This window comes from Mesocricetus auratus, unplaced genomic scaffold (genome assembly GCF_017639785.1).
Source record: "Mesocricetus auratus isolate SY011 unplaced genomic scaffold, BCM_Maur_2.0 Super-Scaffold_100008, whole genome shotgun sequence".
Taxonomy (NCBI): Eukaryota; Metazoa; Chordata; class Mammalia; order Rodentia; family Cricetidae; genus Mesocricetus; species Mesocricetus auratus.
The window spans coordinates 59,189,811-59,213,779 of NW_024429192.1; the positions used below are offsets into that span (position 1 = coordinate 59,189,811).

Below are 23,969 nucleotides of genomic sequence, written 5' to 3' on the forward strand. Positions count from 1 at the left end.
AAACACTAGACAAATACAAAGGAATAATTTTCAGGTACTAAAAAGAGGCAGTTTAAAGCAATGAACCTGTATGAGGGGAAACAGAAGATGAGCTCTGTAACTGTCCAGCCGAAGTCTGGGCCTAACAGCAAAGGAAGAGAACTAAACAGAGCCCAGTGCTAATATCTAACTGAAAACTCAATATGGCCAAGGTGTCCAGATCCATGGTAAGAGTAAGCAGAAGGAATGTGGCTGCAGGGCTCCCTCAAGTGCCCAGATTAGCTCTGATCATCTTCATCAGCAAAGACATCAATTTGAGGCTTTGAAAAAAATCCAGGAGGAGGAGGAATTCACACAGTACCAAGAATAACAAAACAATTCCTAATAGACAGGACACCAGACAGGATTAGGGTATGGCCACAACAATCTGGGAACAAAATCAGCCTTACACTAAAGTGTCCCAGTATTGATGATGATGATGAGGAGGAGGAGGATGAGGAGGGGGGGAGGAGGAGGAAGCTTAAAAGTACAACAGGTTTAAACTTTTTCCAAATAACTTCACTGTACACCAAAGCAAAGTTCAAGAATATTTAAAAGAATAAAATAATCTATGCTTACAAAGGCTTAAAATTCACAATGTCTGCCAAATTTATTAAAAATGAGCAGGTGTATAAAGAGCAGGAAAATATAACCCAGAAGAGAAAAGCCAATTAAGAGTCAGAAATGACAGGCGGTAAAAACAGGAAACAGTTGGGTGTTGGTGGCGCACACCTTTAATCCCAGCACTCGGGAGGCAGAGGCAGGTGGAACTCTGTGAGTTCAAGACCACCCTGGTCTCCAGAGCAAGTTCCAGGACAGCCTCTAAATCAACACAGAGGAACGCTGTCTCGAAAAACCAAAAACAGGAAACAAGGGTAGTTTAATAGTTACTTTGGTTTTGACCCAGTAGGTTTATGTAGAAAAAAAAAACAAAGCATAATATGATGTCCATATTATGAGATATGGAAAATAAAAGAACTTCTAGAGATCAGTAATTAAAATGAATTTCTTCTGAGTGGAATTAATACTACATTTAATGAACTTTAAGATATTAAAAACCATCTAAAATGAGGCAGAGGAAAAATTATCATTCTAGTGAGGCATGGGACACATTCAATCAAAACTGATTTACATGTCACTGGAACCCTGAGGAAAAGAGAGGGAAAGGGAGATGTCCATGCAATCTCTTTCTCACTTTTAACCTAGGGTCTTGTTCGAGCTAGGCAAACTACCACTGATCTATGTACCCCAACCCTCATGTTTAGATTTTTAAGAGAGGGTCTCACTGAACAGTTCAGAGTGGCCCTGAACCCAGTATAGCCCAGACAAGCCTTAGACTTGTAATATTTATCTACTAACCTACCTACCTACTTACCTACCTATTTATTTTGTGTATGGGTGTTTTGCCTAAATATATCTATGTACTACCTGTATGTGCCAGAGGGAGTAAAATCCCCTGTGACCAGATTACATAGAGTTGTGAGCTGCCATAAGGATGCTGGAAATTGGACCCCAGTCCTCTGAAAGCATAGCCAAAGCTTTTAACCTCTGAGCCTTAACTACTCTTGAGTCTGTGACAAGACTATGTCACCAGGTCCCACTCAATGGGTCAAATTTTCCATTGTGGGTAAAAACTATAAACTTACAAACTCAAACTCAATGAACCCTAAGTGTATGTATGTGCACAGGTACGCACACACACTTTTCTGTGAATATGAGGTTTATCCAAAACAAAAATTGAAAGAGACATAAAAAGAGTCCATATTCACTGTAAAATATGGGTTGGATCCCTTGAACATTAAAAAATAGTAATGCAGCCAGGCGTTGACAGCGCACACCTTTAATCCCAGCACTAGGGAGGCAGAGGCAGGCGGATCTCTGTGAGTTCTAGGCCAGCCTGGTCTACAGAGCGAGTTCCAGGACAGCCTCCAAAATAATACAGAGAAACCCTGTCTCAAAAAACAAACAAACAAAAAACACACAAAAAACAGGAATGCTGGGCATGGTGGCAATGCCTTTAATCTCAGCACTAAGCAAGCAATTTCTGTGAATTCAAGACCAGCCTAGTCTACATAAAGAGCTCTAGGGCAGCCACGAGCATGTAGTGAGATCCTGTCTCAAAAAAACAAAAACAAAAGACAGCAGAAGAAGCATGACCAAGAATTAGATAAAATATTTTACTATGTGTTATTTGACAAAGAAATGATATCCAGACAGAGATCTTGTTAATCATAAGATAGATTTTTTTTTTAATGGTTAAGAAGTTTGAAAAGATATTTTCACTGGAGAATCAAAATGACCAACTGGAGCTGGAGCATTGTCTCAGCAGCTAAGGACATGTGTTACTCTTGCAGAGGACCCATGATCAAGTCCCAGTATCCACAGAGTGGCTCACAACCATCAGTAATCTATTTCCAGGGGCTCTGACAACTCCTGACCTCTGTGGGTACCAGACACAAACGTGGTTGGTGTACATGCATACAAGTGAAATATTCAAAACAAATAAATAAATCCTGGACTTTTTAAAATGAACTGACATATGAAAAGGTGCTTGTTAATTATTATTCTAATGACAGAAAAATTAAAAACAAATAGCCAACATGAAGAATATCTATATACCTCCTACACATGTAACAGAGTTCTTTAAAACATTTTTAAGTCAGGCTTTAGATTAAACTTATGCTTATAAATGTCCTGCCTCCAAAAAACTCTAGTTAAAATAAACCCTAAGATGTGGGGTATTATTTTAACTAGGCAATGATGTGGTACATTTCATTGTGCTGCAGAATATTACTCTGTATAAAGGTCTGTTGCTCTTATTTATGCAGCATTTGTTTAACAATATAAGGATGTGTGCTTAATTATGTAAAGATATGCTGAATGTTTATCTTGCCTGCCTAAGGCACCTGATTGGGCTAATAAAAAGCTGAACAGCCAACAGCTAGGCAGGAGGAGGATAGGCAGGGCTGGCAGGCAGAGAGAATAAATAGGAGGAGAACAAGAGGAGGAGAAAACAAAGGGCACTCCGGGGACCAGAAGTCAGGCAGCTGCCCGACAGACAGACACGAGAAGCCATGAAAGTAAGATATACAGAAGTAAGAAAGGTAAAAAGCCCCAAGGCAAAAGGTAAAGAGAAACAGGTTAATTTCAGTTAAAAGGGCTAGCCAGAAATCAGCCTAAGGTGGGCTGCGCATTTGTAACTAACAGTAAATTTTAATGTCATGATTTGGGAGCTGGTTGGTGGCCCAAAAGAAAAAGCTTGGTACACTTGGATGAAGAAGAGATTATCTCCCACACCACTTAAGATAACTGTCCTGCTAGATGAACTCTTAAAGAGCTGGAAAAGCAAGGCTACAAATAACAGGCACAATAAACAACAGTACTGAAAAAGACTAATTAACCTCAGTGTTTGGTTTGTTGGGTTTTTTTGTTTTGTTTTGTTTTCCTTTTTTCTTTTGGTTTTTCAAAACAGGGTTCTTTATGTAGCCTTGGCTGTCAAACTCACTCTGTAGACTAAGCTGGCCTTGAAGTCACAAAGATCCACCTGCCTCTGTCTCCTGAACTAAAGGCCTGCACCACCACCGCCTGGCACTTTTCCTTCTTTTTACAGCGTACTTTATAGCATAAAAGCTGCTTTTTTCAATATATACATATATTCTGACAATGGAATTATGTTTTAATTACCCATCATAAATTGAAAACATGATACAATGAAATGCAGCATGTGACTGTATGGCTGATAGGCAAGAGTGGCATGCATGCTGCCACTGCCCAGTATCAAAAGCTAAGTCAGGGGGAAGGGCTACAGCTCAGTGGTAAAGCACTTTCCCAGACTGAGTGTGGGAGAAGATCAAAATTCAAAATCTGAAGTGTAGTTTCTACTGAATTCTATCACTTTCACACTCTCATAAACTCAAAGTATAGTAAATAAAACCAAATTGAAAACCATCTATAGAAGACAGAATTTATATTTATCTTAGCTTATCATATAATATATACAGTTTAAAATAGTTACAGTAAAATGTTTTAGTTACAAGCCAGGTGATGGTGTCACACACCTTTAGTCAGGAAGAGGCAGGCAGACCTCTGTGAGTTCAAGGCCAGACTGGTTTACAAAGTTACAGAGAAACCCTGTCTTGAAAAACCAAAAAGAAAAAGTTTTAGTTATTTTAAAACTTCTTTTTGTGTGCATATGTGTATATACATGCAAACATGAGTGCAAGGGCCACAGCACACATGTGCAAATCAGTGGACAACCTGTGGAAATCAGCTGTTTCCATCCACCACGTGAGTCCTGAGCAGCCACCTTTATCAATTAAGCCATGTCACTGACCCAGTGGGGGGGGGGAGGGGCAGAGAGAGAGAGAGAGAGAGAGAGAGAGAGAGAGAGAGAGAGAGAGAGAGAGAGAGAGAGAGAGAGAGAGAGAGAGAGAGAGAGAGAGTTTGAGACACAGTTTTTCTATGCAGCCCTACATGTCCTGAAACTTGTTTTGTAGATCAGGCTGTCTTTGAACTCAAACAGATTCAACTGCCAAATGCTGGGAATGAAGGTGTGTACCACCCACCACTGCCCAGCCAGCTCCTTATTGGTAATCATTTAGACTGCTTCCATTCTTCTAATTATTAATATGACATGGAATACTGTAATGCGCACATTTTTAATTATTTTATGAGAAATTAAATCCTGGCACACACTGGTGACATAATTATATACTCACAAGTGTATCCTCTTCTACCAACCACATAAGTTTCTAAGTACTCATTTAGCTAATCTTTAATGAGCTAATCACTTGAAAATATCCCTTGTCAACTTAAATGTGCATTTATTTAATGTGAGTTTTGCTTCTCTGTATTTTCTCTATAAACTGTTCTTTCACAACCTTTGATCACTCTCCTATTGAAAGCGGGCTGGGGCTTGTGTTTCCTGTGTTGAAGTGGTTACAAATAAAGAAAATTAGCCCTTATGTACTTTGTAAAAATTTTTCTTTTTTGTTGTTTTTATTTACTGGTTGGTTGGCTGATTTTTCTTTTGGGGGTGGGGGGTGGCTCATCTACTACATAGCACAGGCTGGCCTCAAACTCAAAATACTCCTGTCTTAACATCTAAAATACTGGGATCAGAGGCAAGCACCACCATACCTAGCAGATACAATAGTTCTATAATTAAAATCCAATCAAGTTGAAGATCACAAAAAAATTCTATAGTCAGCATTCTTGATTTTGGGAGATCAGACATAGGGTTCCATACTAGGCATAAAAAAATAGGTTAGTGCTTTATCACCAGACTTTTAAAAAAAATCAAATTAGGGATTGAACTCAAGGCCTCACATTTGCTAGCACTAAGCTATAATGCCAGTCCTAGATTTCTTTTTTACAGTTTATTTTGAAGCAAGGTTCAAGTTCCCCAGCTGACCTTAAACTCAGAATCACTCTGAGCCTAAGTCTCCACAATGCTTGGTTTCCAGTGACTTTATCCCAATGTGACACACACTTTTAATCCCAGCATTTGGGAGGCAGAGGCAGACGGAACTCTGAATTCAAGGACAGTCAGGACTACACAGAAACACCCTGTCTCAAAAACAGAAAGAAAAAAGAAAAAAGGGTCTCTTTTATCCTAAAGGCATAGAAAAGTTTGTTCTTATGGTCTCATTTTTTAAATCCTTTGGTTATTTCAGCCACTTAAAATGTAATACCAGGAATAGAAAAGTATATTCTTTCTGTAATAATAAGCCAGTAAATTAGGCAATTTCTTCTCTTTCAATTCAACAGAATTTTTTTTTTTTTTAAGTTTTTCAAGATAGGGTTTGGTGGCTTTGGAGCCTGTCCTGGAACTAGCTCATGTATAGACCAGGCTGGTCTCAAACTCTGCCTCCTGAGTGCTGGGATTAAACCATCCGCCCAGCCAGAATTATTTTTATTAAAACAAAATGTCTCTTTAAAAAAAAATGAATAACAGCACAATAAAGGAAAAGGAGGAGCTAGCAATGTAGGTCAGCAGTAAAATGTCTTGAACTGGCCATCATTACTGGGGTGGGTGTGGAGGGAAACTTTGCCCCCAAAACAGTTTTTGTTGTTGTTTTGTTTTTTGAGACAGGGTTTCTCTGTGGCTTTGGAGGCTGTCCTGGAACTAGCTCTTGTAGACCAGGCTGGTCTCGAACTCACAGAGATCCGCCTGCCTCTGCCTCCCAAATGCTGGGATTAAAGGCATGCGCCACCACTGCCAAGCCCAAAACAGCTTTTAAACAGCATTATTCTAAACATCTCCCTATATTTGAATATATATACATATATATTCAAAGTAAAAGTCAGACATAAAAAGTCACTAAGAAAATAAGGCATCACTTTAAAAATAAACTACATTGAACTTAATTTTACTATATTAGGAAAAAAGGTTAGCATCATAGGGTTAACTAACAAGGATCTGGCAAGATTTATACCTGTTGCCAACTGTAAATAAATATATAAAACAAAGAAAATTGGATAGATGCCTTAAAATTTATATCATTAAGAGAAAACAGACAAGTATTTATAGAAACTGATCAATCTCAAATACTTTTTGCAAAAAACACATGGTAAAAAGGGACAAAAGTAAGCTGGATGACATTTTTGCCAGAAAAGGGCTGCCTAACCAAGATTTAGTGTATGAATATAATAAAAAATCTTGTATAAAGTAAAACAACTTTAGAATTCTCAGTTTATCTTTCAATCTGTAGTTAAATAAAAGTATATTTTTGCATTTGTTTGAATTTGGGTCAGTGTGCTCCAAAGTCTTTTCAGATGACTCAAGCAAGAATTCAAGTAGGTGATCACTTAGCCAAGCCTCCCATCCAAAAGCAGTAAGAATAAATGGGTAAGAGGGAAACACATTTCCTATTCTCAAAAACAACTACATCTCCAAACATCTCAGTGTTCTCGGAACTGCATGTCAGTGTATTTTAAACTACTTATATTTTCAGACTAACATCTGCCAAATAATTTGCTACAAAAACAGTAGCTCATAGTAATAGACCTCACTCGTTTGTCACATACATTTCCCCATTTAAAATAATCTAGAAACTGATGGACACATCTCAGTGTTCCTCTTAAGAGTCCACCCATGAGTTTCAATTGTTACCTGAGCATTTCCCACAGTGAACACCATGTGACCCTATCCTTCTGTCACACATTGTCCAAACTACTCACATCTAACTTTTTTTTTTATTTAAACGTTCTGACCTCCTCAGGCACTGGATATGTATATGGTACATACATACATGCAAGCAGGGCATTCAAACATAAACTAAAGTGACATTAAAATAACTATTTTTAAAAAATCTATAAAAACTAAGAGAAGCCTACGCTTGATAATAACAGAAATTATAAATCAAACAGAAAAACAATAGGTAAGCATTAAAAATCAATGCTCTTAAAGCTTAACATTTGAAAACAAAAAAAAAACCATTTCTTTTAACCTAGGACTAAGACAATAAGTATGAAATAGAAAACTGTAATTGCTAGGTGTATCTGTGCTAGTAACATATGAGAATAATTTATATAAAAGAGAAGCGCATTCTTGACACTTGGGGAGGCTAGGAAGCCTGGAGTCTAGGCATGTGTAGCGATAAGGGATTCCTTGCTTCACTCTCCCAGCAGAGGGTAGACTTAAATTTCAGTAAGAAGCTTCTTTTAAAATAAGGGCCTTGGTCTCATGCATGAGGAACAAGCCCTCATGACCTAATCACATCCCTCCCCACTTGGGCTAGTGACTGAACCCAGGGCCTCAGGCATGCTAGGCAACGTATTTTGGTGGCAACACATTTATCTGAACCATAGCAATAACTATAGACATTTTAAAATTGCATTTGAAATAGACCACGGGATGAACTATCATTCTAGCAAACAATATATCAACTAAAAAGAGGAGATGGTAAAGGAAATGATCAAGAAAAACATAATCTTAAAAAAGAGAAAAGCAAACAAGAATACATAAAAGGAGAAATGTGTACGGTTCTATCAGGTTTACTAAAGCAAATTACTAAATCCAATGTTAAGAAGTTTGATATACAAAGACAGTCTTGCCCAAAACTAGCCAAGTAAGTTGGGTCAGTCATTTCTTTTTTTTTTTTTTTTTTTGGTTTTTCGAGACAGGGTTTCTCTGTGGCTTTGGAGGCTGTCCTGGAACTAGCTCTTATAGACCAGGCTGGTCTCGAACTCACAAAGATCCGCCTGCCTCTGCCTCCCGAGTGCTGGGATTAAAGGCGTGCCTTTTAGATTTCTTTTTTCAGCTTTAAAATGTAGGAGAGGGATTATATTGTGCTCATTCACACTACTCTAAAATGCTAATTATGTAACAACATATTAAATAAAAGAAAGTAAAACCTGATTGCTTCATCACCAATATGATCCATAGCTGCTACCCACCACCACTTTTTCTGACTTATTACTCATTAGACAGAAGCTGATTCAATTTTCCAGGCATAGTCTAGTACTAACCAGAAGGGCCTAGAATCAAATTTAGAGACAACCACTTTTAAATGAATAATGTTTCTCAGGTAAAATCATCCTTACAAATGCTCCGCCATATCCAACTCCACTAGTGACAATATAGCACAGCCAAAAAAAAAGAACATTACCAATTACCAAGATAGTTATTAAAACTCAAAGAAGTAGGCAGTTTTGACTACAGAAAAATGTAAAAACCAATGCTGATCAGAAGGACAGCTAGTCTTCAGTTGAGTTTTAATGCACTTTTTCAAGCCTATCAACAGAGAATCTTATTAGTAAGGGCTCAAAGCCATGATTATATTCTTTCTCGGCAAGAAAACCAAAGCAAAATCATCTTTTCAAACTACAATGGCCACATTAATAATTATACAAATGGAGCTTTTTGAGGTCTACCATGTAAGACACTTTCTATTATCCTAAAGCAAGTATTTCAGAACTCAAACAAGTTACAAACTTTAAGACAGAATCAAGAGAGATTGTCTAATTTTTAAGAATGCTTTAACTCTATTCTGTATCTCACTATTCCTCAAAATATTCATCTTTAAAAAACTGAGAAAGGGGGCTGGAGAGATGGCTCAGAGGTTAAGAGCACTGACTGCTCTTCCAGGGGTCCTGAGTTCAATTCCCAGCAACCACATGGTGGCTCACAACCATCTACAATTCAATCTGGTGTCCTCTTCTGGCATGTAGGCAGAACACTGTATATGTAATAAATAAATAAATCTTAAAAAAAAACTGAGAAAGTTAACAAATAAATTCTGTGAAAACATTATCTTACCTCTACAGGAGGGCTAAGGCTGCTGGGCAATGTGTCTGAAGTCACAGTAGTACTCGGAAGGCTGGCAATCTCCCAAGTATTCACAGGTGGAATTGGTTCAGACTGCTTTGAATGATCTACACATTTTGGATTATCAAGTAAGGTCACTTCATAAAATTCTTGAATATCTAGAGATGAAGAAAATGAAAAATTCAAAAGCATTTATAACTCCTAAACTATGCAATGCTAAAACAGTGTAATTCAAAGCCAACTTCTTACTCTTAATTAGAAAAATAAGTCCAATCTTACCACATATTTTTTTCTTGTTGTTGTTGATCTTAATTTTTCAAGACAGGGTTTTTCTTTCTCTGTGTAACAGTTCTGACCGTCCTGGAACTCACTCTATAGATCAGGCTGACTTTGAACTCATAGATAACTGCTTGCCTCTACCTCCCAAGTGCTGGGATTGAAGGTGTGCACCATCCTGCACAGCCCAATCATACACTTAACAGTCGGTTATTTCCATGTTTCATTATGTCACAATTAAATCAAAACTTGCAGGCATCATGTAATGTTAAAGTATTTTACATTTCAAAAGTCAGAGTTTTAGAGAAATGGCTCACAGTTAAGAATGTCCAGCGGTCTTGCAGAGGACCTCAGTTGGGTTCTCAGCATCCATGTCAGAGAAGTCACTACTGCCTAAAACTCCAGCTCTAAGGTATCCAATGCCCTCTTGTGGTCTCTGAAGGTACCTGTACGTCCATGTACATACACCTACACACAACACACACATTCATATGACTAAAATAAAATAAATCTAAGACGTTAAGGCCCTTAGGATGGGAGAGGTGCTCACAAGCTAACCTTAGCTAAAAAGCTACAGGCAGTTGACAAATGCTGGAAGCGAGACAGGCTTTTTCTTTGAGGTATGACGACTGTTAGGTTACCCATACTCCCTCCAGTAGTTACCCATACCCATACACATAAAAGCAGCACTAATTAGACTCAGTATGTCATTTTAAAAAACAGTATTGGACATAAAGATGGGAAATAGATATGGGGGAAGAGTCATGGGGAATCAAAAGGGAAATTACAGGGCAGATATGATCAATATACATGTATAAAATTTTCAAACAAACAAGCAATATATATATTTAAAATTTCTGGGTTAGGGGCTGGAAAGATGGCTCAGCAGTTAAAAGCACTGGGTACTCCTCCTGAGGACCTGGGTTCAATTCTTAGCACCCACGTGGTAGCTTACAACTGTCTGAAACTCCAGTTCCAGGGCACAAATTAATAAAAGACCTACAGACAGATATTGGGGTTCAAGCTTCAAGGTGAAGATCAGAAAAGCAAAGCAGCCAGCTACTACCTCTTACCTCTACCTTTGCTGGAACCAAAGGGGTGATCCTCAAACTGCTCCCCACTTCACTGCTCCTCAGATTCACTCAGACTGCAATGCTCTCCTCAGTGTGGCTAGAGACTAATTCTGAGACTGAATGCCTCTACCTTTTCTAACTCTCAAATTCTGGGATTAAAGGCATAAGCTCTGATTCACTCTTGTAGACGGACTCAATCTCGTGTAGGCCTTGAACTAACAAAGATACATCTACCTCTTAATCCTGGGCCATGGGTTTAAGGTATGGGCCACTACTGCAATGTTAACTTCCACACTGTGAGTTCTTTAGTTACTTACTGGTACAATTTAGAATTTTTTACGGAGAGGGAATTATTTAATAGCCAATATGGGCATCATCCTGCATAAATCATGAACAATAACTCATTAATAACATCTAATGTAATTTTCACTTCCTGTTGCTAAATATTTTTAAAGAATCATTATGCCTTTAAAAACATGTCAGCAGGCAAAGATGCTTGTCACCAAGCTTGAATTCCATCTCCAGGACCTGCATCCTGGAGGGAAAGAAGTGACTCCCACAAGTTGTCCTCAGATTGCCACATTCAAACTGTGGCATGTGTATACCCACATACAATTACAATAAATATAATTTTAAAAGTTTTGAAAACCTACATCTCACAAGACAGTAGGGACAAAGTAGTTATATTTTCAGTTTTAATAACCAGTAGAATTTAAAAATCCAAGTACTAATTAAAAAGTAATGTTTGTACAATAAGGAGGAAATCAACCCATCTCCCTAGCTGTTTAAAATTATTACTGTGCTGGAGGATGGTTCTGTTCTCTTGTAGAGACCAGGGTCTGGTTCCCAGTACCTATGTGGTGCCCTGTGACAGCTGCAGGGGACCCAGCACTCCCAGACAGCCTTCTTCTGGTCTCTTCACACCCCAGGCAAATACATATATGCTGATAAAACACTCTTACAAATAAAATGGAGACAGTAAGTCATTTTTTAAAAAGAATATTATTAGAGAAAATTGGATGTGAACACATTTTATGGGCCAGAAATCACTGTATAGAAAACACATGCCATCATGAAGAAACCAAAAATTCAAAATCTCTGTATCTCCTATAAGGTATCCTCATCAAAATTATTTAGCTTCAACCTCACTCAATCAAGTCTTCAGAACAAATTTTAGTTCACATGAATAACAGTGAAAGAGCAAGTCAAAAACCACCCAAACGCAAGCCATTAAACAAGATCCCAAAGGTACACCTCGTCTACTCAGAAAACCAAAGCCACAAAAGGAAAAAGGATCACTACAACTAAACGATTGTTCTGTATTTTGTACAAAAGAAGGAAAGATATCGGACCAAATACAGTGTCTGAGCCTTAATTATTGGTACTGTAGGGTGGGGTAAGCAGCTAGAAAAGGCAATGGAGAAGTTAGGGAAATACGAACTGCCTTCCAGAACACATTAGGGAATATATGTATTATTTTTATAGAAGCAACTTGTGGAGGGGGATTTATGAAGAATATGTATTTTATACATGTAACATACACACACACATAAATATATATATATATATATATATACATCTTACCTATATTCTCGATTAGTAGCACCTACATGTGATAATATATATGAGGTTCTACTATATTATGCCTCCGGGAGCACTAAATGACTACTGAATAGTTACCAATATCTAAGTAGACTATATTATTGTAAAGCAACCTTCAAACTTTATACTCCTATATGACCTTTTATCTTATAATTAACTAACGAAGCATTTTTATAATACCAATGCAATGAAAACCTATACCAGTAATAACCTAAAACAAAACAAAACCTTCTGCAATGATAAAAATAAACTGGGCTGCACTGCCCAAGCTTCAAGCTTTATAAGGCTATTAAGCATCTGAAATGTGATTAATGTGTTTAAGAACTGAATTTATAATTTTTGCAGACATAATTTAATTTAGCCATTTGGCTAAATACTACTACAGAACTCTAGATTACTATCATGCTAGAGTAGTAACATTTTACTTGACACGTGTGATCAAGGAATAAAGTGAATTTTCTGAAATGTTCACACCATCTTGCTTGTCAACTGAAGTCCTCAAGCCTAGACCTTATATTCATCTATCAAACATCCAGCCCCTTCATATATGTATACGGAGGAAAAAAAGAAAAGAAAGGAAGAGGAGAGGGACTGAACCAGATTAACAGATCTGTATACCAATGCCACTACACCATAAAAGTTTAAAGGTGAAAATTCAACTATCTTTCAAAAACGACTGAATAAATAAAATACAGTATGTATGTACACAGAAATATCATTAACCCGCAGAAAGGAATTAAATCCATATCACATTCCATGTGTATGGACAAACTTGAAAACATCCTAAGCGAAATAATCAGACATAAAAGAACAAATGCTATATTCCATTTATATGAAGTATCCAGAATATCAAATTCAGACACAAAAAGTGAAATCACTAGAGTGGAGGGGAAGGAGGCTGAGGAGGAGGAGGGAGGCGGGAATTATTGCCTTTTAACGGTCATGCGGCACAATTTAGATTTTTTTGGGGGGGGTTTCAAGACACTGTTTCTCTGTATTGTTTTGGAGCCTGTCCTGGAACTCGCTCAGTAGACCAGGCTGGTCTTGAACTCACAGAGATCCGCCTGCCTCTGCTTCCTGAGTACTGGGATTAAAGGCATGTGCTACCATCACCCAGCTACAATTTAGATTTTTGTTGTTGTTGAAACATAATTATTGCTCAAAAGAGAATTTAAGTTTGAGTTGAAAATAATTAAAAATTAGGGTGCTAAATTTATATTATGTATACTTTACACAATGTAAAAAAAATCAGAAGAATTCTAGGATAAATTATGTTAAGAGCTTCATATTGAGGAGGAAGGCTATGAAATTCTCTTACAGACATGGCATGGCTGTGGCATACATGAACTCATAACAGCTACAGGTACGTACACAGCACTTAGATAAGACTAGCCAATAAACAGTCACAGATGGGGAAGGAGCTCAGGGGCTCCACTTTGAGGAGTGATGGCCACAGAGGGATGCTGGGAGAAAAGTCACTGTCTTTGATGACATAGCCACTGGTAAATTGCCCATGCTCTAGTGGAAAATTTCACATTCATTCCCATGTGAGTAACCCTGGTTAACAGTGGGGGGTCACAAGGCAAAACAACCAACCATCAATAACTCACAACCTCTGTAACTCCATACTCAAGGGATCCGATGCCCTCTCTGGACTCTATGGGCACCAGGCATGCAAAAGGTCGTTGAGAGAATGAGAAAATTAAAGGCAAAAGTGAGGGTGTAAACTCAATGACAGAGCACTTGCCTTGCATATACAAAATCCTCAGCTCAATTAATGCATGCACATGGATATACATATTTTAATAGAGTAAACTGCTACATTTTAAAATACAAATTTATTATGCTCACACATGTTTTTAAAATTAGTAAACTTAGGTTTACAGGAATTAGGATTACAGAAAAACTAAATAGAAAGTCTCCATATACTCACCTCATCCTCTATTAACATCTTATGTCAGTATGTTGCATTTGTTAAAACTGACTAGCTATAACTTCACTGTCATTATCTGAAGACCATAGTTCACATTAGGATTCACTTGGTGTTGTACACTGGCAGACTTTAATATGTACATCTGTTGTTCTGACACATTAACCCATCATTATGGCACCATACAGATAGCTTCCCTGCCTTAAAAATATTGTGTGCCCAGCTATCTAAATTTCCTCTAGTCCCCAGATTCTGGAAACTACTAATCTTTTTGCTACCTCTCTAATTTTAGGAATCTTCCGTATATCACTTTATAAATTACACTGATAGAACATTTGTATGAGCACTTCATGACAAAAGCCTTAAATGCATACTTCCTTTTTCACCAAGTAACTTAGTTCTAGGAATTTATCCCAAAGTATGTAGTCTCTAGATGCTGGCTTCTTTCCCTTGCATTACATGTTAAGTTTCCTGCATTTTTTGTGGCTTGCTTAGGTTTTATCTTTTTATTGCTAATACTCCATACTGCATAGTTCTACTGTACTTTATCTGCTTACCTATTCAAGAATTTTTTGACTCCTAACTTTTACTAATTGATAAAGCTGCTATACATTATATGTGGAGTGTTTTGTTTTGGCATCCTCTTCATTCAACACTCTTACTATGGAGCTACATTCCCAATTCCTTGATTTTTACTATGTGTATTGTTTTGTTTTGAGGAAACTCATGGTTTCCAGAGTGTTCAGTCATTGGTCACTTGGCTGTGTTCCTGCGTCTGCTGTAGAACATCAATAGGCATAGGAGTGTATGGCAAAAACTATTTACATTATGGTGGATAGCAACATGAGAAAAGGAGACTATGTAGGTTTAAATGGGCGTGTCTCAACTTGTCTGGGTAAATACCAAGGAGCATAAGTAACTATTGGGTAATCTGGTGTTGAGTTTTTAAGAAACTGCCTGGCAATGTTACTCACATCTTTGCCATTATTAATTCATATCAGAGTTTTGGTTTTTAAGCATTTTAAAGCTGTGAGGCACTGTCTACATTTTTGTTTGCTTGGTTTTCAAACAGAATTTCACTCTGTATCCCACACTGGTAGTCACATTGGCTTGATTTTTTTTTTTTTTTTTTTTTTTTGTGATAGGGTTTCTCTGTATAGCTCTGGCTCTCCTGAACTTGCTCTGTAAACCAGGCTAGCCTGCCTCAGCATGTGTCACTATTGCCTGGCTATACGTTGGCTTAAACTTTTATCCTACTGATAATGTGTGAGGTGTTTCTGCTTAGGATGATGTAGGTTATCACCCAAAACTGTAAAGTTTCTTTTCCTATTTGAAAATAAATGCCCATCCTTCTACGTCTCACTCTCCTGCCTTGCTTCTCTACCTCTGAGACTATTTCGGGAATGCTGCACTTCCTCTTCCAGTGTCAGCAAACTAAGAAAATAATAAAGGCAGTACATAAAGACTTTTGAAGTGACTTGATTTCCAAAGATTTTTTTTTTGGTTTTACAAGACAGGGTTTCTCTGTATTGTTTTGGAGGCTTTCGGACCAGCCCAGCATCGAACTCACAGAGATCCGCCTGCCTCTGCCTCCCGAGTGCTGGGATTAAAGGCGTGTGCCACCAACACCTGGCCCAAAGATTTTTTTTTAATTTTACATATTTGTTTGTGTATAATATGAATACCGACACGTCTGCCACAGGACACAAGTACAAATCAATGGACAATTTTCAGGATTCAGTTCTCTGTTCTGGGGATTGAACTCAGCTCATCAGACTTGTGCTACAAGCATCTTTACCTACTGAGCAATCTCTCTGACCTCTATAAAGATTTTTGGTTTGCCTTTTTTTTTTTGACATACGAATAATTCTGCTGATTCTTAAGACTAACTAATGTCTCTAAGGTTTTAATTTTTTTCACGTATAAGGTCAAGCTTTTTGTGACCTCATTTAGACCTTTGCTTAGGAACTACATTTGTAGGAATCCAGTGTAGTCTAAAATCAAGGAGGACCATACTGTGATAAGTGAGGTTTTCAATTGTAATTCATTTAAGCATGTAGTTTTCTCTAAGACATATTTTAGCATTCCTGCATTTTCTTCTATTGTTTTTTCTACTAATACACCACCATTTTCACAGGAAATTATTTTCAGAGTAATAAATACAAATGTAATCAGTTATTTTAATTATATTTGTTATGTTTATCCGGTCTGCAGCACCTTCAAGAAAGCTTGGAATCATTCTTAATCTATTATTTTTACCACTATATTCATTTATTTTTTTTACATTTTCAAAGTAAAAATTCAAGTAACTAGATTAACTGAAGGACTGTATTTTACACTGGGTAGGAAAGGTGGTAATTTCTGATAAAACTGTACCAAGATACTGTAATGGGATTCTTCCTGCCAGCCTGGTCCCTGAGCCGTATCAGTCCCAAATGATCACACAGGACGCTATATTAATTATGAAGGTGTTGGCCATTTGCTATGGTTTCTTAATGTTCAGCTCTGACTTCATTATTAACCCATAATTACTAATATATACATTTTATAAGGTCTTATCTTACCAAGAACGCCAGACTTGCACCCTCTCCTCCCAGGGTTTACATTGCAGCCCTCTACTCTAGACTACATTTCCCAGAATCCTCCTCTACTCCTAGTCTCACCTATCTTGCTTCCCTATTGGCCAACAGTGCTTTATTTATCAACCAATAAGACAACCTATACATAGAATGACTTCCCCCATCAAGTTACAACCTTTGAATCATTAATTATAATTTATTTCTATAGTGATGTTTTCACAATGTATATACAAAATTATGAGCAATTCTTATTTACACTGAATATTGAAACACATGGATGGAATAGACCAGAACTGAAGAAAAAAAAATCAACATAGTCAACTTAATTTGTTTCTGGTGATATAACCTTTATCTTGCTCAAACAACTTCAGGAGACCCTCCTATCTCATTTATTTTCAAAATTTGAATACAGTATTAGTAATAGAAATTTAATTATATAGTTAAATTGCTATAGCATCATAAACCATAGCCTACAATGATATTTTGTTTGTAATCTAACAAATAAAGCTTGCCTGAAGATCAGAGAGCAGAGCTAAGCCACTAGTTAGCCACAACTAGCTAAGCCACTAATTAGCCACACACACTAAACCACTAGTTAGTCACACACCTAAGCCACTTGTCAGCCATAAAGGCCAGGCAATGGTGGCTATTCCTTTAATCCCAGCACTTGGGAGACAGAGGCAGATGAATTTCTGTGAGTTCAAGCCTACCCTGGGCTACATGAGAATGAATCAGTCTACAGAAGAAACAGAACTCACACCTTTGATCCCAGCACTTGGGATGACATGCCTTTAACCCCAGCACTAGAGAGGAATATAAGGCAGGAGTTCAGTGCAGTCTTGGGGCAGTCTGAGGTTTGATGTAGAGCATTGCAGTCTGCAGTCAGTCATTCTGAGGACAGGATTGCTTCCCTTTGGTCTGATCCTTGGTAGAGGTGAAAACTCTCTAGTGATTTAGCTGCTTTGCTTTTCTGATCTTCAGCTTGAACCCCAGTATCTGTCTCTGGGTTTTTATTATTCATGCTATAATAGCCATCACATATTTATTAAGATGCATCTTTTTAGTGCATGTGTGTGTGTATGCTGTACATGAATACATCTGTACAACTAGGGATTAAACACACACACACACACAAGTCAAAATGTTTTTAAAAGTCTGAATGTAGGTGTAAATGCTTCCATAAATGATGGAGACAGATTAACATAATAATCTTGGAAATTAGGATATAAAGGACAGCCTTTCCAGGTATAATCCCACAAGCAGAAAACACATATCTACTGATAAATCTAACCACAAATAAACATGAGGTTTTAAAACCCAAGTTTAAAAATACAAGATGAAGAAGAGTAGTTAGTTATTTGTGACACTTGATATGACTAGTGTTAATTTTATACCTTTAAGTAAAGAGGAAAAAAGAGTGGGAGGAAATACAATGATATAAAGAGATAATTCAGAAATTAAAACATCGAAATAACTCAAATTACAGTTCACAAAAGAGGAGATAATATTAAAAGACATAATTTATGCTCTTTTTAGAGATTTATTATGTATAAAGTGTTCTACCTGCATGTATGACTGCACACCAGATGACCAGATGATAGATGGTTGCAAACCACCACATGGTTGCTGGGAATTAAACTCACAACTTCTGGAAGAGCAGCCAGTGCTCTGAGCCATCTCTCCAGTTCTACTTTATATTATTTAAGGCAAACTTGTCATTCTTCTAAACACTGCCTAAAATATTACATTGATATAACGTTAGAAAGAATTAATTCATATTGGGCATTGGTGGCACACACCTTTAATCCTAGCACTCGGGAGGCAGGCAGATCTGTGAGTTCAAGGCCAGCCTAGTCTACAGAGTGAGTTCCAAGACAAGCTCCAAAACAATACAGAAAATCCCTGTCTTGAAAAATAAATTAAAAAAAAGAATTAATTCACAAATTACAAGGAAAACCTTAAAATGTATACCCCTTTTCACTTAGTAGTAAAAGTCTGACAAGTTATCCTACAGATACAATAAAGATTTCAAAACAACAACTCACACATGTGGGTGATGTACACACTTGTACAACTATGAATACAAAAACTCATATAAAAATTAATTTAAAGGCCAGGCGGTGGTGGCGCACGCCTTTAATCCCAGCACTCGGAAGGCAGAGGCAGGCGGATCTCTGTGAATTCGAGGCTGGGCTGGACCGATAAGCCTCCAAAACAATACAGAGAAACCCCGTCTCGTAAAAACAAAAAAAACAAAAACAAAAAAAATTTAATTTAAAAACCTAGTCCCCGAGGACATTAACCAAAAATAAAAATCTATGTTATGTAAACAGCTGTCTAGAATAGCAGAAATCTGATATGGAAAGAAAAATAAAAACAATTACGTATGGTGCAGAGAAGTTACAAATTCAACTGTAGTAGCCCCAAAAACACAAGAGCAGTTCTACCTGTCAACCCAACTAAGCAACACACACACACACACATACATACTCTCTCTCTCTCTCTCTCTCTCTCTCTCTCTCTCTCTCTCTCTCTCTCTCTCTCTCAACACTGTTCCCTCCGACAGTCTTAGTTTCCATGTGTCTCTTACAATGTAAGCTTCTTGTTGTATAATCCTTTCATTCTTTTTAGTACAAATCACTTAAACAAGTCAACTATTTCATCTACTATTCAAGTGAAGAAATTGAAACATTATGCCATATGGAAAAAAACAAACTATGTTATAGTCAATAAGCAGCAGTACTAAATTTTGGAAAGATTTTCTGGTATTATTTTAACTAGTTTTGGTTTTTACCTTATATAATAACTTTATATTTTAAAGATTTATTTGGATTATTTCTGAGTGACTGTGTGTGCGTGTGTATCAAAGTAGATATGTGCACATGGATGCAAATCTCCCTGGAAACGGGGAGACAGGTGCTTGTGAACCACTGAAGAGCTTGGCAAGACCAGCATAAGCTCTAACCTCTACATCATCTCTCCAGTCTCTCCTCACATGCCAATCAAGTCTCACATGGCAAACACTTGGACTGTGTAAGACGTTTTACAAAATCAAAGTGTGTACAGACCGATATATAGAATAACATTTACTTGTATTTTACAAAAACTATAGTTGTCTGACCTTAGATATCTCCGAAGGAACATGTGCTATCTTTATAACAGATCCCATTTTGGAGGGCTACAGGGTACACCACTAGAGAGCAGAATGACAGTGACATACAACGTGCCACTGCAGAAGAAAAACCATCTATCAGTTCATCTAACAGCAAACTGTAAGAGTCAAAGATACTCAGCTCACTTCTAAATCAAGATACACTGTAAATGCTACTTGGATCCCTAAAGAAACGTCCTACAAAATTTCAGCATAAAAGCAATTTGTATTTCATACACTGGAAACATGGTAGATGTTAAGCTAGTACATTAAAATAAGCTATCTCCATGCTTTATACATCATTTGACAAACACATAAATACTCCTTTTAAAAGGTGTGTGGCTAGTAATTACAAGGTCAACCTGAAGTATCACCTTATGCCAAAAATCAGTCTAGTGCTGAAGAAATGAGACATCTCATAAAAACACAAGAGAAAGCTTGAGAAGGACAACCCTGGGCTAAATCTGAGACAGTCTAAACACCAAAATCATTAGGAAGGTTAAAAAAAAAAAAAGAGAGAGAGAGAGATAACTATTATAAGAAACAGATCTGCAAAATCCCATGGCAGACACAGATAGCTTCTGAGTTACAATAAAGAAGAAAAATTAAAATATAACTAACTAGGTGATCAAAACTAATGTTACCAAGGAAAGGAAGACAAAACTGCAGACTTCTGGATATATAGAATCCTAAACCACGAATACAAAAACTGAATGGAATTACAAGCAAACATCAGATAAACCCCAAATGGAAAAACATTACATAAAGTGTAAGGGCAGGAACTGGAGGGATGCCCAGCAGTTACCAGCACTGGCTGCTCTTCCAGAGTGCCTGGTTCAGTTCTTAGCATTCACATGGCAGCTCACAACTGTGGGTAACTCCAGTTCCAGGGGAGCTAATCCCTTCTTCTGGCCTCTAAGGGCACTGCATGCATGTGGTACACATGTATACATGAAGGCAAAACATTCATGAAACAATTTTTTTGAAACAGGATGTTAAGGGGTAATTGTATTATTCAAAAAGATTGGAACTCCTTGCTTTGGACATGGAGACAGGATTTGGGCTACAGAGCAACTTCAGGGTTCATCCTTATCAACAGAGCAAAATAAAAAAAGTTTTAAAAGGGCTATGAATATAGATCAGAGATATAATACTTGCTTAGTCTCTCCCTCTCTCTCTCCCTCCCTTCACCCCTCTCTCTCTCTTAGACACAAAGAAATCATAAAAGACAAAAAGTAAGACTAGAAAAAGGGCCCCAGATTAGAAAGAAGAGATATATCCAGTCCTGGCCTAGATCCTGTACAGAGGAAAGGTTCCGTTGTGCACAGATGAAACAGCTTAGAAGTAGTAACAGGCAGCCCACCTTCTGGTGCCCTGCTCGGAGACACCTGAGACCTGGGGACTGAGCACTGGGGATCCCATCCCAGTGGTCCAGCCCACCCAGAGACTGCCAAAGCCCCAGCACTAGTCTTTCCTCCATCCATAGGAAGAGGAGAGCCAGAGTGTTGGACCTGCTTGCACCCACCAGAAGGGAACCTTGGACCTGTACCCACTAGGAGAGGAAGGCATAACTCCTGCACCAATTGGAAGAAGGGCTGGGAAGAAGACAATATAAAAGCACATTCAACAACAGGAAAACCAATATGACACCACCAGAGTGTAGGGACTCTACACCAGCAAGACCTGACCATCCCAACGCAGATGAAACAGAAGAGAATGACCTTAAAAACAACTTCATGAAAATGATAGAGGACCTCAAAGAGGATATGAGAAAACCCCTTAAAGAAATGGAAGAAAAAACAAACCAAAAGATACAAGAAATCAACAAATCTTTTAAAGAAAGAAAAGAAAAAAAAATCAAACAGGTGAAAGAAATAATTCAAACATGAAAACTGAAATAGAGACAATAAAGAAAACACAAACTGATGGAACGCTGGAAATAGAAAAGCTGGGCAAAACGATCAGGAACTAACTAAAGATGCAAGCATAACCAACAGAATAAAAGAGATGGAAGAGAGAATCTCAGGCATTGAAGATGAACTAGGAGAAATAGATTCCACGACCAAAGAAAATCTTAAGTCCAACAAATCCCTAACACAAAATATCCAGGAAATATGGGACACCATGAAAAAACCAAACCCAATAATAGGTATAGAAGAAAGTGAAGAAACCTACCTCAAAAAAAATTTTAATTAAAAAAAAACACACCTCAAAGGTGCAGAAAATATATTCAACAAAATCATAGAAGAAAACTTTCCCAACCTAAAGAACAACATCCCAATGAAAAGTACAAAAAGCTTACAGAACACCAAATAAAGCAGACCATAAAAAAAAAAAGTCCCCTCACCACATACATAATAATCAAAACCCCAAACATACAGAATAAAGAAAGACTACTAAGGGCAGCTAAGGGCAAAGTAACATATAAAGGCAAACCTATCAGAATTACAAGCAACCTCTCCATGGAAACTCTGAAAGCCAGAAGGTCCCGGATAGATATTATCAACACTAAGAGACCATGGATGCCAGCCCAGACTACTATACCCAGCAAAGCTTTCAATCACTACAGATGGAGAAAACAAGATATCCCATGACAAAACCAGATTTAAATAATATGTATCCACTAATCCAGCCCTACAGAAAGTTCTGGAAGGAAAACTCCAACCCAAAGAAGTTAACTACAACCAGAAAAACATAGGCAATAGATAATCTCACTTTACCAACAGCCAAGAGAAAAAAAGGGTGGAAATTCACACACAATTCCAGCACTACTAACAAATCCAAAACAAACAAGAATGGTCAATAATTATTAAAATCCCTCAGTATTAATGGTATTAACTCACCTAAAGTAAACACAGGCTAACAGATTAGACACGAAGACAGAATCCACCATTCTGAGGCATGTAAGAAACACCTCAACTTCAAAGACAGAAGTTAAGTACCTCAGAGTTAAGGGTTGGGAAAAGATTTTCCAATCAAATGAACCCAAGAAACAAATGGGAGTAGCAATCCTAATATCTAACAAATTATAAACTTTAAACTAAAATCAATCAAAAGAGATGAAGGAAGTCATTTCATATTCATCACAGGAGAAATTCATCAAAATGAAGTCTCAATTCTTAACATCTATGTCCAAATACAAAGGTATCCACATTTGTAAAAGAAACATTACTAAAACTCAAATCACACATAAAATCTCACATACTTATAGTGAGAGACTTCAACATCCCACTCTCACCACTAGACAGGACCACCACACAGAAACTTAACATAGAAACAAAGGGACTAATAGAAGTTATGACCCAATTGGGTTTAACAGACATCTATAGGACATTCCATCCAAACACAAAAGAATACGCCTTCTCAGCGCCACATGGAACCTTCTCTAAAATCAACCACATACTTGGCAACAGGTACAAAAAACAAACAAACAGACAAATAAAACAAAAAAACCCGGAATAACCCCCTGCATCCTGTATCTTATCAGATCACCATGCTTTAAATTTAGAATTCAACACCACCACAAACTGCAGAAAACCTACAAACTCATGGAAATTGAACAATGAACAATTGCACCATTCCTGGGTCAAGGAAAGAATTTAAAAAAAGAAAGAAATTAAAGAATTCCTAGAATTTAGTGAGAATGAAGACACAACATACCCAAACTTATGGGACACTTTGAAAGCAGTGCTAAGAGGTAAGTTCATAGCACTAAGTGCCCACATGATTGGAGAATAGTCATACTAGAGAATTAACAACACAACTGAAAGCTCTAAAACAAAAAGAAGCAAACTCACTGTGGAGAAGTAGACACCAGGAAATAATCAAATTGAGGGCTGAAATCAATAAAGTAGAAACTAGGAAAACAACACAAAGAATCAATGTAACATAGAGTTGATTCTTTGAGAAAATCAGCAAGATATACAAACCCTTATCCAAACTTACCAAAGGGCAGAGTGTGAACATACAAATTAACAAAATCAGAAATGAAAAGGGGAGCATAACAACGGACACTGAGGAAATCAAAAAAATCATCACATCATACTTTGAAAATTTGTACCCCTTAAAA

At 37.4% G+C, this 23,969-nt stretch overlaps 1 protein-coding gene across 15 annotated transcripts in view; it reads right to left on the reverse strand.

The window, feature by feature from the left end:
• The window catches only part of Dlg1 (discs large MAGUK scaffold protein 1), a 190,025-nt gene that overhangs the window by 152,576 nt on the left and 13,480 nt on the right, over positions 1-23,969 (reverse strand). For all 15 annotated transcript variants that reach the window (XM_040750948.1, XM_005071570.4, XM_040750953.1 and 12 more), the window contains exon 4: positions 9,281-9,447. In XM_040750948.1, the coding sequence (XP_040606882.1) occupies positions 9,281-9,447 (167 nt within the window). The remainder of the gene's footprint in view (positions 1-9,280; positions 9,448-23,969) is intronic.